Below are 26,468 nucleotides of genomic sequence, written 5' to 3' on the forward strand. Positions count from 1 at the left end.
CATACCCTGGCATACCATGACAGACCCTGTTTTTTTGGACTTGTTGCTGATAACAGTCTGGATGGTTCTTATTCGTCCTTGGTCCGGAGCACACAGCATACAATGATACCAGAAAACAGTTGAAGTGAAACATGGCCCTAGTAGAGTTCCTAGAAAAAAAACATCTTGGAGAAATTGGGGTGTTAAATGATCATGCTTCCTCTCCACCAATGCCGATCCCTGCTTTGATTGAGGAGAACGAAGCTAACCCATGCCCCCCTCCGACACGTGGGCAGCATGCCGTATGCATCTTATCACCTACACTTTAACGAGTGCAGTGCAGCCCAGTGTTGTGTACGGAGGGACACACCCTAAGAGCACTCTTTTCTCATCTCTGTGCAGGCGCCACCAATCAGCCAGCAGAGGTCGTAATTGCACCAGTCATGAGAGAGAGAGAGAGACCCCATCCGGCTTAGTCGCGCCCATCTGAACAACAGGCCAATCGTTGTTCATGTGGCCGTTCAGCCTTAGCCGGCAGGCAGAGCTAAGATTCGACACGATGTATTCGAGATCCCAGCTCTGGTTCCAGCGTGTGTTTTTACCGCTGCGCCACCTGAGCGCCATCAAAAGCATTTTTACAGCAACTACCGTAATGAAAAAAAGACCACCAGCTTACTGAAGTGGCTTCAGTGACTGTAATGGCTGAATCCACTTTTTAGAAGGTGCATGCTTTTGACTATGAAGAGTGTTAGTTACTGTACTGGAATTACCTGCCTTTAGTTGCTGTTTCAAAAATACTTTTTGTCAATTAATTTTAGCAATAAGGACTCACAGATCAGTTTTTATAGTATTTTATTTTAAACATACAAAATCTGCACAGTTCCATTCAAGAGATAGAAAATTAGCTTTTTTAAATGTAATCGTATGTCTTTACTATTTATTTGCAAATGAATATCCTTGGAGATTTGTTTGAATAGCACTGTAGGCAAATTATTTAACATAGTTATACATGGTTTGTATTTTGTACATTGTGTTTTATATATGTATAAAAATGACTGAATTAGCTAAGGTCTGCCATTAGATCATACAAGAACTTACAAGATTAGTACCTTTATTTGAAATGTCTTACATTACCATACTGTGTTGTCTGTAGTATGTACACCTTCATTCATTAATAGAGTACGCTTCTTTACTTATTATGTATTTCACTTTTTTAAATAAAATGTCACTTATATTTATTGAAAATATTTACATTTGTTAAATATCATGATGTAAGTTGCTTTCTTATTACACACTGTACTACAAATTCACATCAATTTACATCATGTAGCAGTCAAATGAGTTCAGTGTCCTCCCAGCATCATGGTAAATTTTTATCTGTGGGTCTGGTTGGCTTTTTTCTGGAAGAAGAAACACCAGTCAAACTCAAAATAATTTAGGGTACATATAGTTGTCAGAAAGGCAGAGTTAGAAATGAACAGTACAACAACGTGTAAGCAAATCTGAGTGAATATATATATACCGATCAGCCATAACATTAACACCACCTCCTTGTTTCTACACTCACTGACCATTTTATCAGCTCCACTTACCATATAGAAGCACTTTGTAGTTCAGCAGTTACTGACTGTAGTCCATCTGTTTCTCTACATACTTTTTTAGCCTGCTTTCACCCTGTTCTTCAATGGTCAGGACCACCACAGAGTAGGTATTATTTAGGTGGTGGATCATTCTCAGCACTGCAGTGACAATGACATGGTGGTGGTGGTGGTGTGTTAGTGTATGTTGTGCTGGTATGAGTGGATCAGACACAGCAGCGCTGCTGGAGTTTTTAAATACCATGTCCACTCACTGCCCACTCTATTAGACACTCCTACCTAGTTGGTCCACCTTGTAGATGTAAAGTCAGAGACGATCGCTCATCTTTTGCTGCTGTTTGAGGTGGTCATCTTTGAGATCCTCACCAGTGGTCACAGGACGCTGCCCATGGGGCTCTGTTGGCTGGATATATTTTTGGTTGGTGGACTATTCTCAGTCCAGCAGTGACAGTGCGGTGTTTAAAAACTCCATCAGCATTGCTGTGTCTTATCCACTCATACCAGCACAACACACACTAACACACCACCACCATGTCAGTGTCACTGCAGTGCTGTGAATGATCCACCACCTAAATAATACCTGCTCTGTGGAGGTCCTGTAGGGGTCCTGACCATTGAAGAACAGCATGAAAGGGGGCTAACAAAGCATGCAGAGAAACAGATGGACTACAGCCAGTAATTGTAGAACTACAAAGTGCATCTACATGGAGCTGAGCTAAGTGGAGCTGATAAAATGGACAGTGTTACGGCTGATCTGTGTATATTTTTTGTATATTTTTTTAACAGTTACAACTAAGCATTAGTTTTTGTTTTTACTTACTTGCAGATAAGGTAGATAATCATAGCCAGTACCACCACGATGAGGATGATAAAGATGATCACAGCAGCAACCATACCATTCTGCTCACTGTTGTCCGATGTGCTTAGCAACTGATACTGCTCACACCGGCTGCCTATGAAATTTTCCTTGCAACTAAAAGCAAAGAAAATACAGTACATATACCGTGAGTAAAATTCATTTTAAAATTATTTTTGTTTGTTTGTCACTTCAGATTCAGATGATTCAGATCATCTAACTACTTTTAATATTAGGCAACGATAACCCAAGTAAACTCAGACTCAATCATCTAGGAGGTCATAAAAGAACTCGAAAGGACTACAGGTTTTACTTGCCTCTGTTAACATCAATGTACATACAGTGGGGGAAATAAGTATTTGATCCCCTGCTGATTTTGTAAGTTTACCCCCTTACAAAGACTTGAACAGTCTATAATTTTTATGGAAGGTTTATTTTAACAGAGAGAGACAGAATATCAACAAAAAATCCAGAAAAAAAACATTTAATAAAAGTTATAAATTAATTTGTATTTAATTAAGGGAAATAAGTATTTGATCCCCTACCAACCAGCAAGAATTCTGACCACCACAGACCGGTTATGTGCCCATGAGGCACACAAATTAGTCCTGTCCCTGTATAAAAGACTCCTGTCACAGAATCAGTTTCTTCCGTTCAAATCTCTCGACCACAAGACCAAAGAGCTATCAAAGGATGTCAGGGACAAGATTGTAGACCTGCACAAGGCTGGAATGGGCTACAAGACCATCAGCAAGAAGCTTGGTGAGAAGGAGACCACTGTTGGTGCGATCATTCGAAAATGGAAGAAATACAAGATCACAGTCAATCACCCTCACTCTGGAGCTCCATGCAAGATCTCACCTGGTGGGGTAAGAATGATTCTGAGAAAGGTGAGGTCAGTCCAGAATTACACGGGAGGAGCTTGTCAATGATCTCAAGGGAGCTGGGAGCAGAGAAATGCTGGATATGACCCCAAGAACACCATCCCCACCGGGCATTTCTTTGCCTCCAAACACGGCGAGTGGAGTTGATGCCAAAGAGCTCAATTTTGGTCTCATCTGACCATATCACATTCTCCCAAGCTTTCTCTGAATCATTCAGGTGTTCATTGGCAAACTTCAGACGGGCCTGTACATGAGCTTTCTTGAGCAAAGGGACTTTGCGGGCACTGCAGGATCTCAATCCATTACGGCGAAGTGTGTTACTAATGGTTTTCTTGGTGACTGTGCTCCCAGCTCCCTTGAGATCATTGACAAGCTCCTCCCATGTAATTCTGGACTGACCTCACCTTTCTCAGAATCATTCTTACCCCACCAGGTGAGATCTTGCATGGAGCTCCAGAGTGAGGGTGATGTCTCTCTCTGTTAAAATAAACCTTCCATAAAAATTATAGACTGTTCAAGTCTTTGTAAGGGGGTAAACTTACAAAATCAGCAGGGGATCAAATACTTATTTCCCCCACTGTAATTCCACAAAGAAAGACATTGGGTAAAACGGCATACAGAGATGCAAAGCGCAAATCACTGCTGACCAAAAAGAACACAAGGTCTCACATTTGCCAAAAAAACATCTGACAAGATCTTGAGTTAATTTCATTAAATACTTTGTAACAAGACCTTAAACAGGCAGTTAATTGTTGAAACCCTCCAATGTAGCAAAATTAAAATGATTATTCATGGCCAAATTCCTTCATAACAATGTTAATGACCTATTACAAGTCCTCGCAAACGTTTGATTGCAGTTGTTACTGCCAAGGGTGGCACAACCGGTTATTAGGTTTAGGCGGGCAATTACTTTTTCTCATGGCTGTTATAGATTTCGAAAAAATCTTTGTCTTCAATAAATGGAATGAACATTTATGACAACCTGCATTTTGTGTGTTGTCCTTATCTTATATTTAAAAAGCTAAAAGAATTTTTAATTTGAGTAGCAAATATACATATATAGCACTGTAGATCTAACACATAAAGGTAGTTACCTGAAATAAATGTACATGATTTACAAGTAATATAATTGATCTCATTAATCTGCACACAAATATATGCAATCACTGGCCATTTTATGTGCAACACCTGTGCACCTGTTTGTCATTTTTTTAATCAGCCAGTCAAGTGGCGGCAGTGCGATGCATTAAATCATACAGGCATTGGTCATGAGTTTTAGGTAAAGTGTATATTAAACACAGACAACCACCGTTAAAGTTTTCTACTAAAGGTCAGAGGAGCTTAGCTACACTGGTTACACCTAACAAGAGGGTTACTGTAAGTCAGTAACCATTCTTTACAACTGTTATGAGCTAAATGCTTAAATATTACATTTAATATATGTTTGGGTGCAACAGTAAGGTTAGACAGTGATGTTGGGTCCTGGATCAATGTTAGTTCCAATTCATTTCAAAGTTGTTTAATAGGGTTAACATCAGGTCTCTGTGCCGATCAGTCTTCTTTGTATACTTGTACATAGGGCATACTGCATAGAATTGGCACATTTTTGAAATGCTTCAACTCTCCGTTTTACACTGTATGCAGGTGGCCTGATAGAGCAACAGAAACTATGGGTGTTATGCAGAATCAGCAAACTGTGGTCCTGGGTTTAAACTCTGGCTTTGGTTACTGTCTTTGAAGAGTTTGCCATGTTCTTTCCATGTCTGCATGGGTGTTCTTTGGGTCACCTGGTTTTCTTGGAAGGTTAGAAAACATGCAGAAGTTTGACTATGGATTGACCACTATAAATTTGATTCTTGGTGTTAGTGAGCCAGTAAATTGATGCAAGGTGTATGCCTGCCCTGGGCTCAGTTTTGTGTGACCGAGTGGCTCCAATATCAAATGTTACACCAATGCCATTATAACAGTACTTAGCTTCTTAGTATAATGGTTTTTACTGCCATTGTTTGTCTACAGGGGTTACATGAGCGTATAATTAATTTAATGTATTTTTAGTAATGGGTGTGACTAAAATCACCAAAATCACTAGTTTGAAGGGGTGTCAACATACCTTTGGCCAAGTAATGTATGCACTAAGAATGCAAAGTATAAGACATATTTCACAAATGAAATACAGCAGTAAATTATAATTATAGCAAAAGGTGTTGGGTTCAGTGCGTATACTCACTTTAAGTTGGAAAATGTATACAGACAACACAAGCTAATAACCTGGATATTTTGTCGCAATGTCATTGTTGGCAATTACAGCTTTGAGATGTCTACAGTGAAAAATAATTAGCTTTTTGCAGCCTTTCTCTTGGCTAACTGTCCTTACTTCTTCTACGTTACAAGGGTCCATGTAATGGGCCCGCCTGCCATCAAGATCGCTGGCTGGGCACAGTTAGAGAGTCATGTCTTTCTGCCTTGCCAAATATGGTCAGCATATGGTGCATAGAGGCACAGATGATTGATTTCCTTCTAACTGACAATCACCAGCTTTTCACTGGGTGCTTATTCACTCCCGGTTGGTGTGTATATTTATCACAGATGCCAGTATCCTTTAGCTCTTTTTTCTGGGAAGTTTGCTTCACAGCACTGTTTAGCCATCACGAGGGAACCACTCTGCATGCGTGAGCTGCAGCAGAGGCAGTGATAGTGCCTTCAAAGTTTGGACCTGTGCTCTCACCAGTTTTAATTTCTGCATTATTCCATTTCTATTCACTTTTTCCATTCTTGGCACATTATTGTTCTACTTTGGTTAAGCATCCTGCATATTGGGTCCATTTTACACCTGGCACCTCAGTGGTGAAACCCGTTGTATTACAGGTCCCGGTTATATACTTACAATGTAACATTTGTAGTAAAGAACCAGTCAGGACATTGGCTTAAAAATTAAAAACCAGATTTGAGTTATTTTAATTATTTACTTATTTTGTTTGGTGTTGTTTTTGCATATGAATTTGAAAAAAATCCGCTCTTATATGTCTCTATATCTGGCTCCATTTATGTTTCTTTTGATTGGTAACACCCCATCACTGTTTGCAAATGCCCTTAAACATGATAAGCTGAATTATTGTTGAAAATGTTTATTTTTGTTCAGTCAGATCATTGTTCTTGCTTTTCTAAATGCTTGTGTGCAAACTTCAGCTATGTCTTCTTGTGGTTTAAGAACAAAGCAATGCATTGCTTATTGTTCACTGTGTAACTGTTGTTCTTGCACTTTTCAGATTCTAGCAACTCTTTTTTTTTTTTTTTTTTTTTTATATTTTCCCCTTTTTCTACCCCTTTAGCGCATCCAATTGTCCAATTTGCATCATGCTTCCTCTCTGTCTATGCCAAACCCTGCCCTGACAGAGGAGATCGAAGCTAACCAACATCCCCTCCGAAACACTGGCAGCAGCCGGATGCATTTTTGCCACCCACACATTGATGAGTTTGGCGCCACCTAGCGTTGCATGCGGAGAGACACACCCTAAGGGCACCCTCCCTCATCTCTTGTGTAGGCGCCTCTTAATCAGCCGGCAGAGATCGTAATCGCATTCTGACAGAGAGAGACCCACCCCCTCCGGTCTCCAATCCCACCCCCCACCTGAACAACAGGCCAATCGTTGTTCATATAGCCGCCCAGCCTTCGACCGGCTGAAGGCAGAGCTGGATTCGAAACGACGCACTTTTGAAATCCAGCTCTGGTTGCAGCGCGTGTTTTTACCGCTGTGCCACCTGAGCGGCAAGTTCTAGCAACTCTTAAATGTTGTCTTTACTCTTACCCTTCTAGTTTATTAGTCTGAAAGCATGTGAAATCTTGGGTGCCAATGACCCAATTAGACTGACAAGGATCATTGCTTGTTATGGCTCTTTAGCTTCTTTCAAACATTTTTAAATGATCAGCAATTTAGTGTAATAAGATTGCAACACTTACACACAGGTGAGCGTGGACATAGAAGGAATCTTTATGCATTTTCCACCATTCATGCAATATGATGCATCTAACCCAGTGCAAGGCACACCATGGTCTACAGGAGGCAATAAAACAATTAAACTTACAAATTATACAACATAATGTTTTAGGATATCAGGGTTTTTTTCTAATATCCATAAAGGTCTGTCAAACGCATTAGAATACAGTTTCTTAATCTTGGTTCTGGAGTACCCCTGTCCAGCATTTTGTCATGTTTCAGTTGTGGTGTGACATGTTGGAACACAGAAAACACTATAATACAAGGAAGGGTTGCTCTAAAATCAGGATTAGGAAATGTTCCACTATGATGTGTTTGGGATAATTGTTGAATAATAATGTAGAATGTATTATAAGACTATGTTTTTTTTTTGTATTTTACCTGCCATTATTGAAGAGTCTGAGGAACTCCTGTAGAATGAGTTTTTTTATTTTCTGGTGCCACCTAAAAACAAAACATGTTAACCACATGGATGGGTCCCAAAAATACAGCCTGATTATACAACCAGAGGTCTGCCCACCAGAAGTCCACTTACTCAGTAATTAGTCATTGCTACACTGAGATTATTCCACACCCCAATTAATGCTGATCATTTTTCATTGATTGATAGAAAATAGAGACAAAAAATATGGATGTGGTAAAATGTATGTATTTCTTCATACCAAATACATTAAAAACCAAGTACTGTATATATAAAACAAAGCACATACAGATAGAATAGAATGCCTTTATTTGTCATATACACCGATGAGGCATAACATTATGACCACCTCATTGTTTCTACACTCACTGTCCATTTTATCAGCTCCACTTACCATATAGAAGCACTTTGTAGTTCTACAATTACTGACTGTAGTCCATCTGTTTCTCTACATACTTTTTTAGCCTGCTTTTACCCTGTTCTTCAATGGTCAGGAACTCCACAGGACCACTCAGAGTAGGTATTATTTGAGTGGTGGATGATTCTCAGCACTGCACTGCAATGACACTGACATGGTGGTGGTGTGTAAGTGTGTGTTGTGCTGGTATGAGTGGATAAGACACAGCAATGCTGATGGAGTTTTTTTTTTTTCAAAGTGCTTCTATATGGTAAGTGGAGCTGATAAAATGGACAGTGATTGTAGAAACAAGGAGGTGGTTTTAATGTTATGGCTGATCGGTGTATACAGATGTACAGTACAACAAAATTCTTTCTTCACGTATCCCAGCTTTTGGAAGCTGGGGTTAGAGTGCAGGGTCAGTCATTGTATGGCGTCCCTGGAGCAGAGAGCATTAAGAGCCTTGTTCAAGGGCCTAACAGTGGCTGCATGGCAGAGCTGGGATTCGAACTCTCAACCTTTCAGTTGGTATCCCAAAGCTCTACCCACTAGGCTACCACTGTTTTTATTACATGATTTATAATTTGTTTAATACATTTAGAATTTATAAAATGTAGAATTTATCATGTGAACATGCAACATAAACAAACTTTTTGCCCAGTCACACATTTAACTTTCTAAAATACATTTACAGTGTCTTTAAAAAGTATTCAGCATCTAAACTGTTTAAACGTAAATGTAAACAATTTAGTAATAAAAACATTAGTATGATTTAAAGTATTTATATTTATAAAAAATTTATATTTAGCTTGCTTCAATCTGATGCATTACTATGTTAAATCACTAAATTTGTTTATACTCAACGCCTGTGTAAGAAAGGTTTGTTTGTTTATTAGGATTTTAACGTCATGTTTTACACTTTTGGTTACATTAATTCAGGGCAGGTAGTTACTCATTACACAAGGTTCATCAGTTCACAAGTTTATATCGAACACAGTCATGGACAATTTTGTATCTCCAATTCACCTCACTTGCAAGTTTTTGGACTTTGGGAAGAAACCGGAGCACCCAGAGGAAACCCACACAGACACGGGGAGGACAGGCAAACTCCACACAGAAAGGACCCAGACCGCCCCACCTGGGGATCAAACCCAGGTGTAAGAAAGTGTAAGAAAGAAAGGCGTGAATCATCGATTTTCATTTACTTCACAAAGACAAACAGTAGCTCTCACTGCATTTAAAACAAATTAGGAATCTAAGTAAGTACAGATCTGTATAAGGATACAAGACCATCTTTATGGCCAATATAAAGTGCAGAAAATATGCAGCTAGTCACTTTCTAGGACACGACTAAATTTAGACACAATTGAATGGGCACTTGTTGGAATGTATACTGTGATGTCATGCTGACTGAGTTGCAGACGTTGGTTGCTGTGACTAATAAGGATAGATCAATCCTATTCAAGGTTGTACACCAAAAAAAGATGGAAATAGAAATGTTAAGAAAATATATATAAATATCCTTAGCTATATTAAGCATAATTTTACCCCATTGGGTAAATGAAGATGATTTAATATTTATGAAATGTTAAAATTTCACTCTGATTGATACAAATCTAAGGTTGTGAAAGCAATTCATTTAAAACGAGGAATTAATACTAATTTATGGCACAGTAATTAATCATAGATTGTGTTCACATAGACTAAAGCTGAGTGTGGTATAAAGTTCTGATTGTCTTAAAAGGGAAAAAATAAAAGAATATGTAACGAAATCTGAACTTAACTGCAGTTTTACAAAATTGACAGCAAAACCCAGTGTGAATTACAAAGTCCTAGGTACATGTTAATATAATATTCAGATTTTTAAATAAAATGTTGAAAAAAAAGACTTACCAGAGGTGACGAAAATTCTATATCTATGTTTAATCACCTTGCTCACTGTCTCAGTGCCTTAAAAACGAAAAGTTGTGGCACACCAGATCATACATGCATATCATGGGCGGATACCTCTGAGCTCAAAAATGTTGTGATTGCTGTTTGTCCACATTGCAAATGACACAGTTCACAATAAGTCTTTGTCTGACTGTAGTATAATGCAACGTGAAAGGAGAATCAATTAGCACATTGCATCATAAGCTTACTATTTTTATTTCTTTTGTTTTCAAATATGCCCTATAACAATGTTAATCATTTAAATTGTACATCAAAAAAAATCACTTGCTTATTGCGGGTCATGACTTTCTTCCGATTTGGAGATAGGTCTTGGATCAGATAAAAAGATGAGGAAATATTTGTTCCAATTTCAGTCAGGTGTTGTTAATAGAGGAGGAGCTGCTCCTATCGAGACTGTACTGGAGGTTGTGAATAAGCCGGCTGGATCTGGTTACAAACTCAGCTATGTCTGCTATGTTTAAAAGGAAGTTCAGTGATCCTCGCTGGTATGTGTGGAATCGTGGGAACTTTATTAACTCTTGTTTACATTCCTCATTTTAGGACACATAGGGGAGTGAACACATGAGGGTTTACCGTTAGAAAAATCACCCTTTTATAACTAAAACCTTTTAAAGTTTAAAGGTGTTCTAATCTTATGACCCGGTAACCCCTCACCACAATACTGGTGTTAAATTGCAGCATGGCACAGTTTCACTAAAATATGCCCCCCATGGCCTCTACTTCTTAGTAAAGGATTTCCACCTTTCTGTGGAATTTGTGCCCAAAGGTCAGGGCTTTGTGCAGACCACAGTTACAAACTTGTAAAGCTTGTCAAGCTTTGTGCACAGGAGCTCAAATCATGCCGGTACAGAAAAGGGCTTTTCCCAAACTGTAGCCACAACATTAAAACTCTATATACTGTATTTTAATATAATGGATGTTTACATTATGGATGTTATACACCTGTAAGCAATTGATATGAATAACGGAAATGAATGGATGTTATACACCTGTAAGCAATTTGTGTAAGCAATTGGTATGGATAAAGGACATGAACATCTTAGAAGTGCATTCTGTTTGAATTGGCCTCAACAAATGAGCTGTTATATAATGACAGTAAAGTGTTTTTTTTAGTATCAGTGCTGTGACAGTGCCAGTTGTCTCTCAAGTTGGTGATAAATGAACTAGATAAATGACCATTATTAAACATGTGTTAATTTTAGTTTGTGAGTTTTCTGTGGAAAAAAAATGCACACGGCTTAGAATTCTTCCAACAACCCAGCTGTAAAGTAAGACTTCACAAAAAAATATTTTATTAGATTAGATTTTGCAAACAGTATATACTCATTCTGAGGCAATTAAATATTACAAATTAGATGTCACCATGACAAACTGTTAAGACATGGCTACTCTGTGAAAGTAACATAACAAGTTCAGCCAATCACATAACTCAAAACCTGGCCTTGGGAGTGAATCAGGTTTTGATATGGTGTTGTCCAGACCCAAGCTTGCTTGAAGCAAACTTACATTTTCGGCATTTAGCAGACGCTCTTCGGCATTTAGCAGAGCGACTTACAGAAGTGCTAACATAGTAAACGTTACCTTACTCGAGTTTAAGTAGACAACAGTCCAAGAACATAATTTTTTTTTTTTTTTAATTTCAAGAAATAAACAAGAGCGTTAGTAAGTAAGTACATGTCAGCTAAAGTGCTTAGTAAAAAGGTGGGTTTTTAGAGGACAGCGAGAGATTCAGATGTTAAGTTCGTTCCACCACTTGGGTGCAATTACAGAAAAAGAGCCTTGATGCGTATTCCTTGAGTTTTGGGTGGATGATCAAGTCAAGCAAGACTAGTGGCTCAGAAGTTGCGTGGTACAGAGCTGGGTTTTAATAGACCAAAGGTAGCTTGGGGCTGGTTCATTTTTGGCTTTGTAGGCGAGCATAATTGTTCTAAACTGAATGTGTGCAGCTACAGGAAGCCAGTGAAGAGAATGCAGCAGTGGGGTGATGTGGCAGACCAAAAAATTAGAGATCACTCTGGCTAATAAAGTGCTTTCTATCGAACCCATACACATAAACTTGTGGCCTAAAAGGACTTGCGTTTAGAACACAAGTGCAAGTCACACATTTTCTCAAGGAACTCCTCATTCTTGAAGATTTAATGTTTATTTTAACATGGTTGCTTATGCTTCGGCCTTTTCCCTTTGGACAGCTATTTAGAAAGCTAAACAAGCACTAGCCACATTAATCATGCTTCTGAGGATGCTGTTCTTTACCAAAATTGTTACCATTGCAATGTTCAATTTATTGGTACATCCTTGCACTGTGGTAGGTTTTGTGTGTATCTGGACCATATGAATGTCACTGTGTCCATCAGGGGCGGCTCGTTCCTTAGGGCGATCGGGCGACACACCACCAAAGGACGAAAGGGAAGAAATTTTTCTATCACAGCTGTGACTGTTCTGGAGTCTGTCTTGCCTCTGAATATCGTTCAATCAGCGTCGAGTTGTGTTCCATACAGTACCGTCCCTTTTGGGGCGATTCTATCTGACTGAAAATTGCCCCTGATTGCTCTCACAGACTCTCATGTTAAGGCTCTTTTTTTCTAACTGCAGGCGCTGCTATACATTCGGAATGGGTTCCGGGAGGGCTCGCACTTACGTGCTTGTGTCACACGTGACCTGGTGTCGCCATCTCGTCACCATGACTACCATCACCTCAGTTCGGAGCAACTCCATCGTGTAATCAGGATAAATTAGCAACTTAAGAATTAGGGCCACCCAGACCAAATTTAAACACAAGCAAGTATCTACAAAGGGGGGGGATCATATAAGTTACAGGTAAATTATAAGTAAGTAATGTAATTTTTTAATTGTGAATTGTGATTGCACTTATTGTATCTCCCCAATTGTTTAACTGTACTTCTTTATTCATTGCACATCAGCCTCGATGCCGATCTTTATTCTGGATCTGCTGCATCTAAAATAAAATGCTATCTGATGAAGACTGAATTAAATTGTTAGTGTGAAGGCTTTACTTCATTTTATGATTAATGGTAAAGCTGGTCTCTCTCCATGTTCAAAGTTATTTGTCAGGGCAAACTGACAGATGACTTAAGATGTTAATTATTTAACCTTTAATTTACCCATTGAACGGGTCACCTTGGCCATCATCGCAACAATTGCCCCCCCTGAGAGATTTGGCAGGAGCCGCCACTGGTGTCCATGTGTTCACTTGTATCTGGTACTTAAGGTATTCTGCATGGTAGTGGCACCTTTAATTGAAGCAGCTGAATCACGACACGTTTTAGATTGATGTCTTAACCACGTAGTGGTCCCTGAATGACAAACGGCTACACCAATTGCATACAGAGGAGGCTGTAATCACGTTTCTTCTATCGGAAAGAGGAAGGAAGGGGGTTTAGGTTTGACAGCAAATGCGCAGCTCTCACTCATTTCTAAGCTACGATGGATGGACCGTGTTCTACCTATACTGAGGTACATTTCACATTCATTTAGGCCGAGAAACATACAGAGATGCGCTTCTGCATGTGGCCCGACCAAACTAGGAGAGATCTGCTAACTGTGATGCCTAAATGTTAACCAGGTGCTGTTCTCATCCAGATGTTTATCAGCTTCGTATGGATAACTGATTATTTCGAGCGTCTGGACTCTCGGGTGTAGAGCTCGGCTGGACAAGGAGTCCCCGGAGTGATAGTCGGGGAAGCCCTCATTCTTTCAGATTGAGGCGAGCAGGCGCACAATGCCCTCCTCTTCCTCCTCCTCCTTCTTCTCCTCCTCCTCCGCTCGTACGGATGCTGATCTCGGTTTATTCATCAGCGGACTCCTCTCAGCATCTCTCTGAACCATGATCGCATTACGGATCGGGCTCGATCGTCGTGCCCTTTTTGTCAGAGAAGGAGACGCAGCAGAATCAGAGCGGATGCTTGCCAAGGATAAAAGCAGTATCAGCATCCTTCACAAAGCAAGCCCTGATCTCTGGGCATCAAGCAGGCAGACTACACCATCATCATCACCATCACCATCATCATCATGAGGGCCAAAGACACGACTGAACTTTCAGTGTTTACGAGGTAGGTAGGTTGGTAGGTTTTGTTTTCTGAACTGGGTTAAACCTATTCTGCCACTTGTTTTCTTTAGAATGCCTCCATCTCTGTGTGCTAATTACTCCTCCTTCTCCACATCTGCCTCCCCCTCTTTTTCACCCATTATGGCTTTCATCAGTGCCCTTTTGTCATCTTATTTCATTAAGTGCAACGTGGATGGATAAACTGAGAGGAAACCTTGGCACACATCCTAGTCTGATTCCCTATTCAGTTGCTAATGCTTTTAATAACAAGACTACCATTAGATCTTTTCGGCCTTGTCAATTTAAGAGCTTCTTGACATGCCTTTCCGGAGTCTTGTATAAAATTTCACAGGAAACTTCAGATATTCAGTGCACCTGAGCTGCTGTCAGATAGCTGTCCACAGTACGCTGACTTGATGCAAGCTATACCCCTGATAGCACAAGTCTTTTTTGTATGCCAGCACAAATGTGACAATATGGATCACAAATGGAGTTTTAATGTGATGTGCTTCTTAACAGATCATCTGCTTTTACAGCTACACATACATACCTAAATTAGGAATTATTTAAATACTGGGTATTAGTGTTAAGGCTAAAGTGTTAAAGCATGAAGTGTTACAGCCTAAAATGCTTGATTTGTATACGACTGGATTTTTCCACTGCCTTTTTTGCTGTAAACATGTGTGTTCACATAATAGACTATTTAGGCAAACAGTCTTATTTATGTTTGACTAATACATAGATAAAAATAAAAATAGAACCAGGACATTCCTAATGTTATTCTCCTTAAACCTTCCAACTTTTATGAGCACCCATTTTGATGTGTTGGTGCTAATTTTGGATTGGGGTTATGTATGTTAATGTAACTGTACTATTCAGAAAGCAATATTTAACCGCTTTTTTGTGTGGTTAAATAAAAAGAAAATCCCAAATCAGTAAAGGTCAGGACAGCATGGCTCTGTGTTTCTTACATTTACTTTGGCTATTATTTATATTGCAGACAGGATGAATCCAAGACATTTCATGCCTCATCTGCTCAACTTCATTTCATTTATTAATAAACATCCATTCCTGCATTTCAGGCCTGCAACCCATTCCAAAAAAAGTTAAGACGGTAAAGAATTTACCACTTTAAAAGACACGTAAAAGACATTTTGGCACAGAGGATACCAAGCGATTTAGTGTTTCAGCTTTTATTTTGTCTCATTCATCCTGCAAACACGTCTTAAGATGTGCAGCAGTTCGGAATTGTTGTTGCATGTTTTCTATAAAATTCTCCACACATTATCTGTTGGGGAGAGGTCAGGACTACACGCAGGCTAGTCCAGTACCCGTACCCTCTTCTTCTGCAGCCATGACTTGTAATGTGTACAGCATGTGGTTTTGCATTGTCTTGTTGTAAAATGCATGGAAAAAGATTCCGTCTTTAGGGCAGCACTTGCTCTAAGATCTCAGTGTACTTCTCTGCATTAATGCTGCCATCGCAGAAGTGTAAATTACCTTTGCCAAGCGCACTGACACAGCCCCATACCATGACAGACCCTGGCTTTTGGACTTGGCTTTTTGTGCCCTTAACCTTTACACAATAAAATCAATTCCTAATCTTTCTTCAAGGTACATTGTTTTTAAACATTTTAATAATGTTCTAACACATTTTTGACAAACTGGAGATCCTCTGATCACCTTTGCTCATCAAAGACTCAGCCTTTTGTTAATACTGCTTTTGTACAAAATCATGATTACAATCACCTGTTGACATCACCTGTTTGAAATCACATCATTATTTAGTTTTGTTTACCTCATTACTACTCCTAAATTGCCCCGTCCCAACTTTTTTTTAAATGTGTTGCAGGCCTGAAATGCAGGAATGAATGTATAGAAGAAATACAGGAAATATCTTGTAAAAGTCAAAGTAAACGTAAGAAACACTGCATTTTTATGTGCATTTTCTATACTGTTCAAACTTTCTAAATTTGGAGTATTTATATTGCGGTCCTGTTAAATTGTCTAGATTTACTTTCCTGGCCAGTGAAATTAAAGGAATGAAAGTAAAAACAGTAAAAATAAATCATGACAAGGTTTTTTTATTTAGCTGACTTACCTACACAATGTATGTTTGTAAAGGTTAAATAAGCATCACACCCCTTTAATTGTTCTAGGACATTCTACTGTACAAAGGCTTTACCACATGCTACTGGATACAATTTGTAGCACATGCTACTGTATAAAAGTGTTGTGGCTGAAATAAACCCAAAACACTCCATTAAAGCTTAATGGATAATAAAGCATTATTCATTTGAGGTTTTGTCGTTGTATCAGCTGATACACAACTTCAACACATCTCTGGGTGATGTTTATAGTTGTTTATAGTTGTATATGTATATGTATATACAGTATATGTATATATGTTTATCTTTTGTCTTTTGATTTATGTAACTTGCTACTGAGGCTTTAATTTCCCTCGGGATTAATAAAGTATCTATCTATCTATCTATCTATCTATCTATCTATCTATCTATCTATCTATCTATCTATCTATCTATCTATCTATCTATCTATCTATCTAACTAACAAACAAAATATCCTGCTACTCTAGAAAACTAGATGTTTCATTTTTTTCTTAATTTGCTGAATCATTTAAGTGATAAAGACTTCATTTAAAGCAAAATCCAGCTCTGAAGAAAAGTTTAGAGTTATACGTCTTTTTTGGATGGTCAAATATTTGTGTATGTGTTCAATTACACATTATATGTTATTGTAATTGTAATACAAACTAAACTGCCTCATCCTAGATCTTTAAGTCTCTGTATCAATTTAAGCTCTTTTCTAAATCCTTGAGTTTGGCAGGCTCCCATCTTCTTACATTTGACCTACTTAAGCTTTTACAACACTTGAATGATTAAAATGAGTGGACAGTGAATTCCATCCTCCTTATTGTTGCTTGTCCACATCACATCGTCTTTATTACACCTTAAATGAAGAGCTATACTGATATTGATTGCTGTGCTAAATATTATGCTGTTTGTACAATAATATCCCACAATTTCTTTGGAGGCAGGTCAGTGATTAAATGTGAATAAAGTGATATGTACCCAGTCAGTTTTCACACATGCATTTATATTGAGCACAGTAAGTGACTCTCCCCACAGGCAGTTTTGGACAGAGCTCAAACAACATGGCATGGCCTGGTTATGAATCCAGGTGATTTAGTTATCCCATCGCTGACAGGTTATGAATTAAATATATAAAATTAATTACTTTGAATTTATGGCAACAGTTTGGGAAAAGTTTGCTGTTCCAGCATGCCTGTACCCCTTGTGCACAAAGCAATGTCTTTAAAGACATGATTTAATAAGTATGCTGTTAAGGAATTGCAGTGGCCAGCACTCAGCACTGGCTTTCACTCCATTAAACACCTTTGGGAAGAAATGTAACCTCATTTGTGAGCCAGATCTTCTTGTCAAACACTTGTGCTTGTCCTCACTAAACATTCAAACCCTTCCACAGACACACTCTTGTGAAAAGCCTTTCAAAAAGAAAGAGGCTGTTATAGCCAACTGTATATTAATGCCCGTTGTTTTGGAATAGGATGTTCAACAAACTCATGGTCAGGTGACCCCTTACTTTTGGCTAGATAGTGTATGTGTCTGGTTTGCATCACAATTGTTCTTGCTTGAATTTATTTATAGGTAAGGTCAGATTAATATAATATAGCTCAGTCAAATAGGGTCAAGTCCATAAGTATGTCAGAAATTGCATTTGTAATTGCATACACCAATGTAAAACTAAATAGGTATGAATTCCCCTATCTGTATTACAATACCAGTTATAAAAGACAAATCTTATTAATTATATTGAAGGTTCAGTTTTACAAGTCAGTGCCGCATTCTCCTTCACTGATTTGATCATCCAAGCCACAAATGCAGTTTAACAACTGAGCTTGTGGGTTCGGTTACACAGCTATCAATCACACTCATGTTATTAAAGGCCATTAAGTTGTGATTTTTAAGTCATTTTATTTTAAATGAACGGCCTGTCAAAAAAAAAAAAAAAAAAAATTTCTTTTTAAGTGCATACTTAAGTATGGCCAATTTAATGCCTGTTATATACATCACATTCATTGACAGCATATAACAATGTAATGTTTAATCCAATCTGAAACCAATCTCTTGTTTTAGATCTAAATATGCACTTGTTGGACATCCTATTTCAAAAATACAGGCATTATTATGAAGTTGTAGAGTTTTAGAGTTTGTCTGTGGGATAAAGCAATAAAGCAAGTCTATGAAGTGTAGGATTGTTCCTGGTCTTGGTTTAGAGTCCTGCCCCAAGGCTAGCATGTCCTAATTGTCTTCCCATTTTTATCTTGAGCCAATTTAATACCTTAAATATATAAAATGATTGTCGCTCAGGTGGCGTAGTGGTAAAACACGCTAGCACACCAGAGCTGACATTTCAAACACATCGTTTCGAATCTCAGCACTGCCATCAGGCTGGGCTGGGTGGCTACACAAACAACGATTGGCTTGTTGTTCATACAGGGTGGGAGCCGGACGGGACCTTATAACTGATGCAATTACGACCTCTGCTGGCTTATTGATGGCACCTGCACAGAGTTGAGGAATAATGCTGATTAGAGAACCAGAGCTGGGATCTCGAATACATCGTATCTAATCTCAGCTCTGCCTGTCGGCTAGGCTGAGCAGCCACATGAACAACGATTGGCCTGTTGTTCAGATGGGTGGGATTAGTTGGATAGGGTCTCTCCCTCATAACTAATGCAATCACGACCTCTGCTGGCTGATTGATGGCGCCTGCACAGAGATGAGAAAAGAGTGCTGTCAGAGTGTGTCTCTCCGTACACAGTGCTAAGCTGCACTGCACTCGTCAAAGTGTAGGTGATAAGATGCATACGGCATGCTGCCCATGTGTCGGAGGGGGCGTGGGTTAACTTCGTTCTCCTCAATCAGAGCAGGGATCGGCATTGGTGGAGAGGAAGCATGACGCAATCGGGCAACTGGATGCGCTGAAAGGGAGAAAAAAGGGGGAGAAAATGCATAAATAAAATAAAATAAAAAAACACAATCAGGGTAATTGGATACGACTAGATTAGGGGAGAAAATTTGGGGGAAAATTTTTATTCCCATGCTAACATTAATAAAGTACATTTGTTTGTGATTTTACATTGTTTTTGCAATAAGCTTGTTAATGTATAATAATAAGTTTGATGTCAATTAAAATCATTTAAACTTTGTTAGTGTTACATTCCTAGTACACATCATTGTACATAGCCTGGGCATTTTCATGTTGTTATTATTAGATTAGACGGTATTAGAAATTATAGTTTGTTGTTCGAAATGGGGAAGTTCAATACTGCAGATTCACCTAGAAATAGATTTTGGGTGAGATAGACTTCCATTGTTACCCTGAGCTTTATTGCCTTCAAATCATCGAAAGTGAAACATCAAAAACCAAACATTTCTTGTCTGATAAATTTGAGACAGTTGATGTCATAAACATGAAAGGTAGGATTTTGTGCATGTTTGTGTTTGTGTGAAGTTATTCCTTTAGTATCGAAACTAATTTTCCTCTTTGTTTTACTATAGGTTTGGTATGAGTGAGACCATCTCCATCTAGAACAAACTGGATCTTGATTTTTGAAGGGATTTTTTTTTTGAGGAAGCAAGTCCCTGTCTACATCAGTCATGAGCAACCCACAGTAAGTAGGCTACATTATGCACAATCTATCTGATAAGTAAATGTGTTGAGTAAGCAACCAAGTTGATATAAAGAATTGCCATTGTCTGCATTGCGCACATAGCAAAGCATGCACGTGTGGTTATGGGGGAGGGTGTTCCAAGCTTTTTATGTTAAATTTTTTTCTCTGGATAGAAGCTGCTTGGCTGTATAAATAAAAGGTCGATTTTCCCTCGCTTTTGTTAAGTATGTTTTGTAGCACTCAGCACTTTTAGTCTGAAATCGGTTTGCTTGATCTGAAAGGACAGTGCTTCTGTGTGGTCAGTCCTTTAGAATGTTCCCTTTCCTTTTTTCCTTTATTGAAGTGTGAATTGGAGACTACTCTCTAGGGTGGTGGCTGCGGTGACTACTAATGTGTTCTGCCTTGCCAAATTATTATGTTACCTTTTCAATTTACACTACATAGCCAAAAGTATGTGCATACCCTAAAATCAATGGTATGCGATTGTGGTATTTCTTATTCCAAAGCTGTAATTTTATAACAGCTTGTATCAAGGCTTATTGTCTAGCTTTTGGAACATTATTACAGGGATTTACCTCTGTTTATTGACAAGAGTATTAGTCAGTTCAGAAACAAAAAAGGCACTTTGGAAAAGTCTCTATATTTTTACCATATGCTTTAGCATTACACAATCTTTAATAAAAGCAAAGGGGCTCAACACAAATCATCAAAACATACTTAGAAGATTCTGGGAAGCTTTCTCCTGACATTAACCAAATTAAGCTTAATACATTATACTTCCAAATGGTGAAGCATGCTGCAGTCCTACAGTGGTCAGTGGGCTTTGCACCACTTACATGTAAGTAATCTTGGAGTTGTTTAAAGCCACTGTGCCATAAAACCCAAATTCTTAAAGCTGATTAAAGTAAGTTTCTTAAGCTGTAGTAGTTTGACTAAGCAGTGAATGTAAACTGAGGACAAATGATTTAATGCTTTGGACCAGTTGTACTCAGATGTAGGTATTCTGTGAGCCACATGACAAGAAGACATGGTCTTGAAAAGCTGCATTGTCTTAAAAACAGTATTTAAAAAAGTATTTAAAAAAGTAAAATGCCTTAAATTACCCATGAATACAAAACAAATCTTCCATCATTATCAGCTGTCTGCTGTGGCTTTGGAAATATCACTAATTGGTGAATATAAGTAATGTACAGACATTTTTCTGCTGCAAGGTAAACAAAATTGGCTGTCCTCATTTCATAGTCATTTTTAGCTGTTCTGTCTGATGCTATTGCGGCCAGTTGAATCAGAGAGCTTTATTTTCATTGTGTCATTAGGACCTTTTTCCTCAGGAAAAGGAAGGTCACATGTGAAGATGAGTTAATATCTAATCTAAAATAACATCGTTGTAAAAATTTAGCCACACACTGCTTCAGCTTTTGCATATTAGCTATTAGTTAACAAAAACTATTAACATGGACTGGCTACTGATGCTAATGCTTTTTTAGGGAATAAATATACAATAGTACCAATGCTGTTCATGCCTCATCATTTAGTGGTTCTTACTCTTAGCATGTGTGGCCTATATTTGTTCAAGGGTTATCCATGGATATAGCATAGTTGCTTATTTGATTTTATGCAACTGGAGGTGGCAGGGCAGAGAAGTTGTGATGTTGGTGTCATAGAGCACCAGTAGCCTGGGCAGCTGGGTTGGAACCTTACTGCTGGTCACTTTTTGATTTGGTGCAAATGTATATTTTCTTCAGATACTAGTACTTTCTACAACCTCCCAAAACATGCATACTGATGATTTCACTTCTCTAAGTTGCCATGAGGTGTGAGTGAATTAATTGTGTGATGGATTGTTGATCTGTTTGGAGTGTATTCCTGCTTCCTACCTAGACCTTTTGCACACTTTGTGCTGTGAATTTGATTTTGAATTAATATAAGGGCATAAATCTACACTTAATCAATGATGATAAAGTGAAAGTTTACAGCTTTTAGAGGTTTTATTTGGACTTTACCTAGAAACAACATAGTTTAGAATTGTAGCATTACAATGATGATCTTGAGTAAATTAAGATCACTAAAAGAAACAACTTTTTCTGTTTTTAACAGAATTTCAATTGTAAAAAAAAAGTTACAATTCTTATAAAAATAGCTTGCCAATGCAATACATGTAGCAGCATAATTTAAATACAGTATAACAGCACTTACATTTTCTTAATAAATAATAAAAGGTAGAATAAACCATTGTAGGTTAAGTTAGAACTGCACTCTGGTTAGATAAAAATAAAAATGGGACTGTTGGTAATTATTTAGCTTGTCATGTTTAAAACGTCATACCCACATTATAGTATAGAGAGCGTAATAATATAGGGATGTATCTCAGAAAACAGTACAAAGGCATTACATCATGTCAAAATGTTGCACAATGCTTCGAAAAGCGCCACCAACAACTTTACAACAAGGTACAAATGTTAATGTATCAATGTCTGATACTTTTACCTTCATAGACCCTTTTGTAATACTTTTGTCTCTTTTGTTAATGCCTAACAATAAACCTTTTGATTACATTTATAAATACTAAGTCAAATTACATTATGTGGGCAAAACTGAATTGATTATATGCATTGGAAGTATTTCAGTATTCTTAGCACTGAAACTAATACAAACGTGCTAAAATGCTTTTTCCCTGAAACCTGCAACCTTTTTTTATTTTTTGTTTTAATCCTACTGTTCTTTATATTTTCCAAATGTATATGCAAGGCAAGACAGTAAAGATTGGGCCTATTCACAACTCTTATTGCATTATGTTGCACAATATAGATTCAGTATTATGTTCAGTTCTTGTACAACTGTTGTCACTTTTGCACACTTGGTTTACTTTAAATTACTTCTTTTTTTAAATTATATTTAAGTTTCTGGCGGCACGGTGGCTTAGTGGGTAGCACTGTCGCCTCACAGCAAGAAGGTCCTGGGTTTGATCCCCAGGTGGGGCGGTCTGGGTCCTTTTTGTGTGGAGTTCTCCCTGTGTCTGTGTGGGTTTCCTCCGGGAGCTCCGGTTTCCTCCCACAGTCCAGAAACATACAGTCAGGTTAACTGGAGACTCTGAATTGCCCTTTAAGTAAATGGGTGTGTATATGTGTCTGCCCTGCGATGGACTGGCGTCCCATCCAGGGTGTTACTGTGTGCCTTGTGCCCATTGAAAAGCTGGGATAGGCATCCCCCCCCCCCCACTTGCGATCCTAACTGGATAAGCGGAAAAGAAAATGAATGAAGGAATGAATGAATTTAAGTTTCTTTTTTTAATTGTAAGTTTTTTAATTTTTGTATTTTTTATTTTTTTGTATAAATATATATTTTTGTCTACTTGTCTACATGTGACCGAGCAGCCACTAAAGCATTTCACTGCCAGTTGTACTTTGATTTAATTTGATATTCACATTCTTTGCCTAAAAGAAACTCAATTGGCTAATTTGAAGCTTATTAGTAAAAGATTAAACAGATTCTATAGAGGATGGTGTAGTGTGTATCATGAAAATGTCTCAGTTTTTCATGCAATTTATTTTTGCTTTATTATCCACCCCTAATTTTGAGGGACAAATCTAGATTGTGGCTGACAGCAGTGTCTATTTAAAAAGAAGGGACCTGTTATAATGCCGTCCCTATTGGACAGAACTGTGAATTGATAAGATTTTTACCGTTGAACTTTTCCCCTGGTGAAAAGGCTGCATAAAAACAGATGAGAAATCCTCATGCAGTATTATGTGAGGCCAGTTATTTTTGTACTGCGGTGGTATCTCTTGGGCTGAGTAAGAATGGTATACTATTCTTTCCTTACTCATGGTTCTGTGTCTCTTCTTTCTGTCTGTTTCTCTTTCTGGGATGGATGGAGTTTCATTCAGGTTCACCGTCATCAAAAGACAAAAGCTGCTAGCTGTAAAATAAAGCTGCACAGTTGTAAATAAAAGGTATTAAATTGTAGCCACCCTTTTTAGGGTTGCGTCGTTAATGTATGAATTATGTTTGGATTAAAAGGAAAATCAATATCAGTAAGCATTTCACAGTTGACTATAAAAAGTGCTTTTGGATTAGTTTTTATAAATTACTAAGTCATTAGGAATTATAGAAAGTGTAGGAAGTCATAAAGCACAGTTTTAAAATAATTAATTTTAGAGTTAATTAATAAGCTGCTCCACTATTTAAGGGCTTGCCACAGCGAATTACTGTGGTCTGCATACCTAATTTGACAGTTTTTACGATGGATGCCCTTCCTGAGGCAACCTTCCTTATTTTTATCCGTGCTTGGGACCACCTCTCAGACATAGCCAATCATGTCTGTGTAGATGCCCGACTGACTGATAGCACTGCTGAGATTCGAACCCTGGATCTCAGGCTTATTGGGCTGATGTATTTTACTGCTACGTCACCCGAGCACAAACTAATCATACAGATCATAAAAAATAACTAAACAATTGAACCAAACACGGAATAGACCAGGGTAATATGTGTTTTTAATCTGTTTTTTTGTAATATAACAAACTTGCATTTCTAAAAAACTCTAAAAAACATCTTCCACCTGCTGTGATTCTATGGTTTAAAAGTAGATCTGCATCGGATGAATGAAGTGTTTGAGATGGGCTATACTCAGGGCTATATTCAGGGAGTCATTAAGATACGGCAATTCTAAACCATTTAGGTCTTTAGATTTCATTAGCAGGGCTTTAATGGAAAATGGAAATTATTAAATGAAACTTGATAGGGAGCCTATATACATTTTTAAATTAAATAAGACTGCAGTGCATTGACTCTCTTTTCCTGTTAAAGATTATGTGGTTAAGGCCATAGGCATAGATATGCGTTATATCATTTTCTTTTACTGACTGTTTTACTGTGCTGACATCCTTTTTGTACACACATGCCACACACATAATGTATATACTCATAAATAATTGTCCTGTTTATAAGAAAATGTAATTTAATTATATTTTATTAATAAAATATGTATATTTTATGTACAAACACAATGCAGTATGCAGTTTTAGACCATTTACATTGCACCCTCATTTAGTAAGTATTACCTTTACAACATGACATGAGGTAATGTCAGTTATTTTATAGGCTCCCAGTAGTTTAAAGCATTATACTTAACGAGAACCTAATCTTCAACCAGTACATCTCCAACATCTCAGCGCCCTGTTAGATCAGCCATGTGTTTCCTTCTGTACTACAGTATACTTAAAATTATGCTTAATGAATTAACTTCTTTTTCGTTGTCTCAACAAACGGGAATCAAAAGATCATTTTATCATTTAAGCTTCTTTCGTATGGGAATGCTGCACAACATCCATCATCCACAAAACCTACTTTTAGGTACATGGTGCAAACTCATTTGGCATTATTAACATTACATTTATGCGACTTGCTACCTAATGCAACTGTGATTACTCGCAGTCATTGACCAAGCCATGCATACCACAAACAAAGCCTTTATTCCAAATGGACGGCATGGTCTGTCACAGCAAGAAGGTCCTGGGTTTGTTTCCCAAATGGAGCGGTCTGGGTCCTTTCCGTTTGGAGTTTGCATGTTCTCCCCATGTATGCGTCCGGTTTCCTCCCACAGTAAATAAAAAACATGCAAGTGAGGTGAATTGGAGATACAAAATTGTCCATGGTTGTGATTGACATTAAACTTAAACTGATGAATCTTGTGTAACCAGTAACTAACTGTACTGTTATGAATGTAGCCTGTCATAAAAGTGTGTAAAACACGACGTTAAAATCCTAATAAAGTCTTATTGAATCGATGAGTTGCAGTTATGTAAATTTTCTTCTAATAAATTTGGTTATTTTTTAAATTGGGGCATGAAAGTTTTTGACATTGTAAGATTAGGGACATGACCAAGTAGCCAAGAGCCTTTCTCAAGGGCCCAACAGTGGCTGCATGGCAAAGCCAGAATTCAAACCCACAATTTTCCAATGGTAAGTAAAAGCTTAACCCACTAGGTTACCACTGTCCACCACATTATTATTGTATTCTAACTTATTAGATTGGTAAACGTATGTAACTGTCTACATGTCCACATGTTATTGTTTAAGGTCCACATGCTGAAGAACACTTTGTCAACTAACATGTACCCAAGAACATTCTAAATAGTACCCTTCTATTAAGGTATTTTTTTGGCATAGATCCAGATCACTGGCTTCCTGCAGTTGACTTTTTGCCTTTTCAGCTGGGGAAGCCAAAGCTTTACCCACCCACACAACAAGCTATATTGCATTACATTACATAATTCCTTTGATGAACAGACAGATTGATGTAGGACAGGTCTTAAACAGAAATCACATTTGGTTAAAACATAACATATTTATTGCCTCTCTAACATTAATACATATTTGCAACAGCTCTGCTGAAACAATTGAAATATTGTTATGTTTGGCATTGCCAAAATTTGCTGGGTAGTAGTTCCAGGCCTTCTTGTGTATTCTGCCTGTGACTCTCCCACTCACTTTCCCACCTTTAGAAATCATTATACAACACTCGTACATGTTTTTCTTTCCATTTACTGTGTCTGAGAGACTTTACCATACCATACTTTGTATGACAGAGTCTGCACT

General features: G+C 38.0%; 2 protein-coding genes across 2 annotated transcripts in view; one reads left to right on the plus strand and one right to left on the minus strand.

Annotated features, from left to right (window-relative positions):
- Positions 1 to 2,393: 2,393 nt before the first annotated feature.
- LOC134320708 (toxin Bcs III 15.09-like) lies at positions 2,394 to 7,748 on the minus strand. The gene is made up of 3 exons (XM_063002270.1): positions 7,694 to 7,748; positions 7,276 to 7,369; positions 2,394 to 2,550 (listed from the first exon to the last, which is right to left on the minus strand). The coding sequence occupies exons 1-3, from the start codon at positions 7,698 to 7,700 to the stop codon at positions 2,394 to 2,396; spliced, it is 258 nt and encodes an 85-aa protein (XP_062858340.1). The 5' UTR covers positions 7,701 to 7,748.
- A 12,055-nt stretch (positions 7,749 to 19,803) lies between these two features.
- tmem266 (transmembrane protein 266) overlaps positions 19,804 to 26,468 on the plus strand; it is a 79,316-nt gene continuing 72,651 nt past the window's right edge. The window contains exon 1 of the mRNA XM_063002282.1: positions 19,804 to 19,868. Coding sequence (XP_062858352.1) covers positions 19,855 to 19,868 — 14 coding nt within the window. The 5' untranslated portion in view covers positions 19,804 to 19,854. The remainder of the gene's footprint in view (positions 19,869 to 26,468) is intronic.

The sequence above is a fragment of the Trichomycterus rosablanca genome, chromosome 1 (genome assembly GCF_030014385.1).
Source record: "Trichomycterus rosablanca isolate fTriRos1 chromosome 1, fTriRos1.hap1, whole genome shotgun sequence".
Classification (NCBI taxonomy): domain Eukaryota; kingdom Metazoa; phylum Chordata; class Actinopteri; order Siluriformes; family Trichomycteridae; genus Trichomycterus; species Trichomycterus rosablanca.

Coding starts and splice junctions, on each gene's coding strand:
- LOC134320708 (XM_063002270.1), bottom strand. Junction 2,551..7,275: donor ATGTCCACGCTCACCTGTGT/GTAAGTGTTGCA, acceptor CTTTGCTTTTAG/TTGCAAGGAAAATTTCATAG.